General features: G+C 40.7%; 1 protein-coding gene across 1 annotated transcript in view; it reads right to left on the bottom strand.

Moving 5' to 3' along the window:
• LOC125300430 (desmoplakin-like) overlaps positions 1-3,428 on the bottom strand; it is a 22,678-nt gene extending 19,250 nt beyond the window's left edge. Inside the window, 2 exon segments of the mRNA XM_048252372.1 lie at positions 679-772; positions 3,041-3,428. Of these exon segments, the coding sequence (XP_048108329.1) occupies positions 679-772; positions 3,041-3,219 (273 nt within the window). The 5' untranslated portion in view covers positions 3,220-3,428.
• Between the last annotated feature and the right edge of the window lie 6,268 nt (positions 3,429-9,696).

Raw genomic sequence — 9,696 nt, 5'->3', positions numbered from 1 at the left:
ACTTGATGGACTGCAGACACACATTCTTTTCCCAGTTTATTCACATGCATTTGAGAAAAGGGAGCAAAGGCATGGGCTGGTGCTTATGACACAAAGTTCCCTCTCTCTGTGTGTGTGTGTTTTGTGTATTTTATGTGTGTGTGTGTCTTCTGTGTGTGTGTAGGTCTTTTTCACACACTTGTGCACTAGTGTGAAGTTGGCTGGGCGGTATATGTTTAAACACCTTTAAACAGGTTCCAGTTCACATAAGCAGCACCTGCCGCATGGAGAGCTGGTTGGGATCTGTGCAAACATTTACATTTCATTTGCATCATTATAAGCCAGGGGCTCATCTACACTGCAGGGTGTGTTGACACCTTATCACTCTGTTTGGTTTGTGTTCTCTTAGAAAGAAAGTCATGTTTCTCACGCCCAATTGACTAAAGTCAGATTGATTTGCCTTGTTGCCTGACATGCACAGCGAGTTGTGGAGAGTGTTGGACAGTAGTGGACAGAATGGGGACAGAATTAAAGATAGACAGAGAGTGTGTTTGTGTGTGCGTGCATATGTGTATGTGTGTTTGTGCATGTGTGTGTGTGCGCGAGTGTGTGCATGTGTGTGCATGTGTGTGCATGTGTGTGCATGTGTGTGTGTATTTGTGTGTATGTGTGTGAGTGTGTGTTTCAGTAGGTACTCACAGCCTGCAGCAGCATCTCGGCCCGCTGCAGTGCATCCTGACACTGGTCCTGCAGGAGCATGGCCCTCTGGTGTGGTTCGGCGAGCGAGCTCGACCTGACCACAGAAGTGCATCATGGGACCAGATGTTTAGAGTTCAAAAAATGCCATTACATGGGAACATAATTTCATCTGTCCATTAAAGACACATCCAGTCAGTAAAGACATTTTCATTTTAAGAGTGTCTTGGTCTGGAGACTTTTCTCCTTTATTTAATTTTGTTTAGGTTTCACTTTCCTGAAACAACCTCTGTCTTTCACTTTCTTTATATCTCTCTTTCTCACTCACTTCCTTCACCACTTTCTCACACACACACACGACTCGCTTGATTGATAAATGTGTTTTTATCTATTTGCTTTTTTGTTTTTGTTTTTGCTTTCTTTTTTCCTATTTTGTTTATTTTGTCGTCTATTTTGTTGTGCTTTGCTGGTTTTGTTTTTGCTTTTGGTATGTGTATGTGTGTGGTGGTGGTTTATTGCTTCTTTCCCCCCCCCCCCCCCCCCCCCCCCACACACACACACACACACACATCCCCTCTCTGCCTAATTTCACAGTGACCAGTCCTTCCAGTGTAGAATAGCGAGAACCACCACACCATTGTACTCCACATGATCCCCACCCACAGATGGAACTACACACTTAATCCTCCTGTTCCTGAATCATAAATTAACTCCCATCTCACTCTCTCTCCCACCTCCACCTCCTCTCCCTCCCCTCCTCATAGCCGCCTGCCTCTCAGTTCTGTGCCAGAGTCTAATGAAGCCGTTAGCAGGTCCTCCACCTCGCAGCCCCAAGCCCCCAGCTCTTGGGCTCAGTGACTAATCTCTTCACCTGCAGGGTAATTTGATAAACAATCACTCTGTTCTCCACTGGGGGAGAGGAGCTGACTCTCTTTGATTTTTGAAATGTGCCAAGATTGTTGCTACTGCTGCAGGTTTACCAAACAGGACCACACCCTAATTTCACTCATTCAAAGCCATTAGATTTGTTCTTGTTTGGTTGGAATAAACACCTCCTCTCTTTAGGGATTTAATGGTGATGGCAGGATCTACATTGCCGTACACTGTGGCCATACAATCAGCCTGCTAGATAATACCATTATTTTTAAAAATGATCCAGCTTCCATGTCTTGCATGCACGGTGTGATTTGTATGTTTTCATCCTACTGTCGGAATAGAATAGTTGAACACATTTTGAAAATAATTTCTTATGAAGTTGGCATTCTGGCCATCAGAACAAGTCAGTATTTCTAATCCTACATGGCCTGGCCTGAACATTCATCTCCGTTATCTGTCTCATTGCATTATTTCAGCACTGGATGTTGGCAGGCATGGCATTACCCTGACAGTGTTTCAAAGTGATTACAGAGACTCTTGGTTAACAAAGGTATCTATAAAAATAAATTAGCCTACATAGTTTCTAACAGTCATGTGTCTCCCGATTGTGTGTTTTAAAAGTATAATAAAGCCCTATTTCTAATGTCTTCCTGAAGGTGTTACAAAAAAACTCATAATCAATTTATTAAAGGATAGTGACATATAAACCTCTATTCTCTTAAATCTCAAACATGCACCTGATAGTTATGCAAGGTCCTGATGGATTTTAAAATTCATTCATTCATTTATTTATTCAACTTTTATTTATTCTCGGAGGTTCATTGAGGGTAGTCCTCATTTTCAGTAAAGCCAAGATTACAGTAACAATGAAATAACAGGAGATTATAATTTTGAAGAGTATAATAGCCTAATTTTGAAAACAAAAAGCCTCCAGGGCACCAATTCTCTGTGAAACTTTTAAAAAACAATAAACATACGTCTGTGTGCTCTTACGGATTATGAGTTTTAGTGGATGGGGTTAAGAATGTTCTGCTTAGAGTCTGCGCATATTTTCAAGTTACAGAGTTTTCGAGTGCCCAGGCAGGAAAGGTAGCCTCGTGTAAATGAGTTGTATTATGCATGTGTGTGCGTGTGTAGACACTATGCGAGTCTCCAACCCATCTAAGCAGATGCTTGCAGTTAAAAATGATTTATCTCCTGCAAAGCGAGGAGCATACCCACACATGTAAGCTACAATTTACTGTTGTTCAAGAATGCTGAAAATGTCAATAACACACTAGTCACCCTCGTTGAGATTAAGATGGTTTCATAACATTAAAAACAAACAAGCTGGTGGTTGTGCTTGTCATTGGATAAGCGCACAACGGCTTTCAAAGTTTAACTTTCTCTTTTCTACACCGTGAGTCAAGGTGAGCATGGTAATCAGGTAGGCTAAATGAAGAAGGCTTAGACATATATTTGTCATATATTAAGTCTTCACAGTACCCACCTCTGTACGCCACTTCCAGACCCTTTGGTGTAAGTATAGTAGCCCTCCACATATTCTTGAGCATATCCATTTCCCCCGACCATTTCGCTCCGAGCGTATGGATATCCGCCTCCCGTGAGGTCGGTCCGGGAGTCTCTCCGACTGATATTCAGTGCTCGTTGTGACCCGTATAAACTCATCCTTGCTAGCTGTGATTTCACGTGGCCAAGACAAACATGGACTAGAAAAAATAATTACGTAAACAGCAAGCTATGTCCACAGCAGTGAATCCATAGTCAGTGACAGCGAAGCGATATTGAAGCAATGCTCTAATGAGACCTACGCGAGAGCGTCCCGACCTCCTCCCCTCCGTATGAGGTCCGACGGCAGAAATAAAAACACGGAAGGATCGCAGTTCTGCCTTTGCCAAAGACCACACCCCTGGCCCGCTTCAAACCGTAAAACGTTTAATAGTTTTTTTTTTTTTTTCAACTTCACACCCCTTAGCCTGGGGGCAACCCTGAGAAGTATGTAGACAGAAGACCAGTGTGTGTGTGTGTGTGTGTGTGTGTGTGTGGTTTGTAGAGGGGCCAACAGCCGAAAGGGAGTCGGGAGTCTAAAGGAATTGTATTAAGTCTGTGAGAACTGCTCATCTGTTCAGAAATAACTTTGTAATCATTCTTATCTTGCCGAGGCCAGACAGCAATAGAACACACACACAAAACACACACACACACACACGCACAAACAGACAAGCACATCACACACCACCATAACCAGAATTCCAGCAGGATCTGGGAGCACACCGAAACGGCCCAAAGTGAGATGACCATGCAGCCATTCAGACGAGAGAAGGACATCCAATTAAGCAAAATCTCACAGACACACAAACACCCTGGAATGTAAAGTGTATTACAAATAAAACATATTATTATTACAGTCAGGGTTCTAAATTAACTTTTTTGATCACCAGCCAATGTGAAACAGAATCAATCAGAATTTCTACTAGCCATTTTTTCCCCGGTGAAAATAGGAGAATTATGAGTTTATGAGATATGAGAGATAAACAGTCTAGCTGCTTCAGGTTTTGCAGCCTCCGTTATGACAATGACATCAGCCCCCCACAAAAGAAATAGGTTAAAACAATGCATTAATTGCTGCTACTGGAAGCAACTGGAATCCATGCATTTCCACAGAATTATTTTTGGAATCTGATCCCTTATCATACCTGTTCATTCATAGGCTACTCATGGCTCGACTTATCGTGACTAAATTCAAGATGGCAGCGAATGGTAAACTTCCTGAAGGTACTGTCTGTATAAATCGTCTTGTAAATAAACTACAGCGCTTTTTCAAAGTTCTCAATGTCTCGTTTTAAATGTCAAGGCCCTTGGAAGTATACCAATGAAGTGTGGAGCTACTTTGAGCCTTGTAAATGGTGTAAAACAGTGATTTATTTGCATGGCTAGGCCGATGCTCGAGGCACCCCCATCGAAAAACTGGTAGCATCGGCTAACTAGCGCCAGATTTCTGAGTGCAGGGGACAAGCGAAAAGAGCTATGAGGCATAAGTTCACACTCGGTATCATGTTTCAACACACTTTAGGTCAATATCACACCGGAATTCTCCTTTAATGAACATGGTAAATTGTGGGTCTCAAAGCCAGACCAGTTAAGAACCAATGGGATACACACAGGCACACACACACACACACATGCTGACACACAATCCCCACCATGCCTGAAGTTGTCCTATCCACTTAGGGGCCGTGCACACGACGCCGGTTTTTGTGAAACCGGTGAGGTTTTGTTAACGGTTATGCCTTTTGCATGTACACGACGCCGGGCAGTTTAGAGACTGAAACCGATAGCTTTTGAAACCGGCTTCCGAAGTGGGAACTTTTGAAACCGCCGGCTAACTTTCGCTGTGTAGACGCCTGTAGGTGCGAAGCCGGCACTCGACCTGACATGTTGCTTGTCAAAACAAACCAAACCATTTATTTATCATATTAAAATGTTTTTCTTTCCCCCTTCATGATTTATGTGCACAATGTAGCCTATCAGCCTTTAGTGGCTAAGTTAGAAGCACACGTTAGCTTAACTTAGTTAAACATTAGCAGTGGTGCTCAGACCTAATGCAATGCGTAGGCTAAGTATTTGAAATTTCACATAGCAGTCACATACCTTGAAAATTAACTTTATTAGTTTAACAGTTGAATTGAACACCGAATTGTCTGTAGTCTCCTTATTTCATGCGACGGCTTAACCAGAGCACTTATTAGACATTCTCTGGCTTAACAAACTGTTTCAACAATGTTTTCTTCTACGCGATTCACGCGAAATTGTCGTGAAGCTTCTGCACAGCGGCGCCATCGACTGGTCTGGCATATGCACTACAGCACATTTAGCCGGTTACACCTCTGTGTGTACACGCGAGGTTTTTTCTTGCCGGAGTCGTTAAAGGTGTGAAAGCGGTAAGAGAAAATCCACCCGGCGGTGTCGTGTAAACGGCCTCTAAAACACTGATCTGAAGCTAATGAGAGAGAGAGAGAGAGAATTTGAGAGAGAGAGAAGAGCACACACACACACACACACACACACACAAACACAAACAAACACACACATGCTCAAATATACTTTCATATATTGCATTTTTACTATGAAAATCTACTGTATTGATATATGTCCAGATGTATTGTATTATATAATAACTGCCTTGGCAATACCAGTGGCAGAGAGTGAAAGAGAGAGAGAGAGAGACAGACAGACAGAAGGAGAGAGAGAGACCACAGACACATCAACTGTTTAATCCCTGAGGTCATTAGGTGTGGCAGCCCTGACATTCCACAACTTGCATTGCTCTCAGCCACATCTACAAGACCAACCCGCTCAGTCATTTTTCCCATGCTAACTCCCTATGATTGACCTTTTCATGTTCTTACACACACACACACACACACACACACACAAACTCTCTCTCTCACTTCTCTCTCTTCTCCACTTCTCTCTCTCTCACTTCTCTCAGAAACTCAAACATATATCCAATATAACAAAAACACACGCATAAACGCACATGCATACATACAAACACATTCATACTGTACTGAGACACACATGTAATATAAACAAGCCACATAAACAAACTACACACACACACACACACACACACACAGGCTTAGTCCCTGCCTCAGTCATTGCAAGTGCCTCTTGATTGATTAATCACCACTATGTGGATACTGTTTTTGGAATTGATTTAGATTAAGTGTTAGTTAGTATAATTTGTATTTTAGTATATTTTGTATATTCTTTATCTTCTACTGTCCTTATTGCTTAGTTGTGTTTTTATATTATATACTTTTAATTACTTTTTCTGCTGTTAGTGAATGTGTGTGTGTGTTGTCTGTATGCTACTGAGACCTTGAATTTTCCCTGGGGATCAATAAAGTATCTATCTATCATTCTATCTATCTATCTATCTATCAAAACACAACACACACACATAAGGAAACACATACTCTCTCTGAGCAGGGTTTTCAGGAAAGACAAGTCTCTGCTGCTACCGTCTTCTGGAACCATTCCCCCGCTGTCAAGACAAGCCTGTTTGGTTTTGAGCGGGTATAATTTAGTAAGTGTGTGAACTTCAGTGTGTACGTGTGGGTATATGTACACACCAGCACATATGTGTTTCCAGCGGTTTTCTTTCTTTCAAGTGACCTTGACCTTGAGCCTGCCTATGACCTCAGAAGTCCACTGACCTCCCTTACCTCCACTCACCCTCACGTCTGCTAATATTTCAGTCTTCTTTGATAACCTTCTTCAGCATACATAATACAGGAACATATGCAATAGAGCATCCATGTTGCATTGCAAGTAAATGTGTACTCAGATTCACATGAATCACTGTTGTTATGTGTTACTGTATAGGAACAGAGAAACATATGCATGTAAGGATGGTTGTGCTTGGGACTGTGTGAAAGCAGCGTGGCAAAGCATTATTAATACTGAAACATTTAAAGCAACTATTAATACTGAAACATTAAAAGTACATTGTACACATTACAGTAAAGCATACAATTAAGTATAATCTAATATATTACTGTATTGCACACAAAATATGCTGTGATATGCACAGTATTGGAGATGCATAGGCCTGTTTAAAGAATCAAGGTTTTTCATCAGTGTGCCAGCATGGGAGTGGATCTGTGCATAGATGTCATGACTCATGAGTCTGTATATAGGTAGAACATTAGTTTGTATATGAGTTGAACACTAGTCTGTATATGGGTAGAACATTAGTCTGTATATGAGTAGAACACTAGTCTGTATATGGGTAGAACATTAGTCTGTATATGGGTAACATTCATCTGTATATGAGAAGAACACTAGTCTGTATATGGGTAGAACGTTAGTCTGTATATGGGTAGAACATTAGTCTGTATATGAGTAGAACACTAGTCTGTATATGGGTAGAACATTAGTCTGTATATGAGTAGAACACTAGTCTGTATATGGGTAGAACATTAGTCTGTATATGGGTAGAACATCTCATACACCAAACAGGGCATTGGATTCTGCTTCAGTGTGTGTTTTGTCTGCATACGGGTGTTTCCACAGTCATTCCACACAGACAGACAGACACAGAGAGAAGGATGGAGAGAGGGAGAGAGAGAGAGAGAGAGAGAAAGAGAGAGGGAGAAATCCCGGTAATTACTAGTGGTGTGTGAGTGTGTGCCCTGTACACGTCTAAACCTGGCGCTCACATTCCTCAAACAGATTCCTTATATCACTCACATGTTCCACCCACTTTGATTGTTTTTAAATGTCATGTTCAAAATGCATGGGACGTACAAGTGTGTCTGCATGTACATGAGGCGTAAAATAATTCTCTCTCAGGAGTTAAATGAGCTGAAGCATCCCAGCTGCATTTGAGTGACTTCTCCGACGTGCAGGGACAAAGCTCCCTGCCTTTCTCTGCCCCTCCCTCAGCCACACCTAGACAACTCAAAGTCTGCCTAAAGATCACTTGATGCCAGGTGTCATTTTTCTCTCTCTCTCTCTCTCTCTCTCTCTCTCTTTCCCTCTCCCTCTCTCTCTCACCCTCTCTCATACACTTTCACCTTCTCTCTTTCTCTCTCGCATGTTCTCTCCCTTTCTTGTTCACTTACCCACTCACTCACACACACACACACATACTAGCACAGACAAGTTTTTTTTTTTAATTATTATTACTGCTTTGTTGTAATCTAATCGTTATTCTTCACACACCTGGTATTTGTCTACATGTGTTTGCTTGTTGCCATTTCTAGGGTGGGGCATTACAAACTATCTAATAATCCCTGTGATGTTGTACGTGATATTTGAATTTGGGATAACACTTTACGGTAAGGGTACATTAATTATCATGAATTCATGCATTCATTAATTCATGATTCATGTATTACTTAATTTCTCATAAATCAGCAGGAAATCGCATAAGTTCATAGTCTGTCATTTGTGACCTCATACATGAACAGTTCATCAACTAAAGCATTAGGTACGGTGGGCACATCATTATGAATCATTATTTATTAATGATCATGATTATTTCTTTTTCTGCCAAAAATGTAGTCATCACTGCTCAAAGTTTGGTTTGAACACAACTTTGCAGTTCTCTAAACACATTGTCATTATTCAACACTTTAGTTGAGGGGCCACAGACAAATGAGCTCATGAGCAATTAACCTTAAATTCATGTAATCATGATGATCATGCTTAAAAAATCATAAGTCATAATGATGTGCCCATCTTACCTAATTACAGTGCATGAAAATGCACTGTTCTGTTATCTGAAGTCTTCTTCTTCTTCTTCTTCTTCTTCTTCTTCTTGTTCTTCTTCTTCTTCTTCTTCCCACCAAATTTCTGCGTCTAATTCAGCTTTAACCGTTTAACGTAGAAACTTCGTTCAAACTTTGTAACGTAGGTCTTGAAAAGGACACGTGGGGAATGTATTTTTCACTTTTGTAGATATTAATAAAAAAACAAGCTTATTTTTCCCCATAGACTTTGCATTAGACTATGACATCACAATGGACTAATTAACTTGATTTGCACCTGTATCAACTTCCAGCTGCTCACTACTAGGACCCATCAAAGGGCCAGTTAAACTGATTGCACCTGTATCAACTGCTTTCTGCTTAATAGGCCAACTGCTGTTCTCCATTCTACAAGGATATAAGGCACATTCCATCCAACTTTCTATCCATTCATCCTCTTCAAACCATTCACTCATCCACCCATTAAACTATCCATCAACATCCATTAAACAATCTGCCTATCAACATCCATTCAACTTTCTGTCTATCAACATCCATCACACTATCTACATTCAACTTTTAAACTATATACTCTGTCTCAGGCTTTAAGCATACAATCTGGCTCTCTTAAGACTACTATTTCCTCTGCCCACAACTGTTTCAAAATAAATATCCTCACTACAATAATTCACTATTAAATAATTTAACTATTTAAACTACTCAACTATTTAACTGTTCAGCCATTTCAACTGTCAGTTGTTATCAACTATGACTCCTGCCAACTGTTTCCAAATAAAAGTTTGTTTGGCATTTTATGTTAATATACAGTATGTTTATATTTTCATGCACTGGTAATTTCCTCGAAATTACATTTTCTAGTTTCTTA

This window comes from Alosa alosa, chromosome 9 (assembly GCF_017589495.1).
Source record: "Alosa alosa isolate M-15738 ecotype Scorff River chromosome 9, AALO_Geno_1.1, whole genome shotgun sequence".
NCBI classification, from domain to species: Eukaryota; Metazoa; Chordata; class Actinopteri; order Clupeiformes; family Clupeidae; genus Alosa; species Alosa alosa.
Note: the sequence above shows the minus strand (reverse complement) of the source record. Positions and strands in the feature narration are given on the sequence as shown.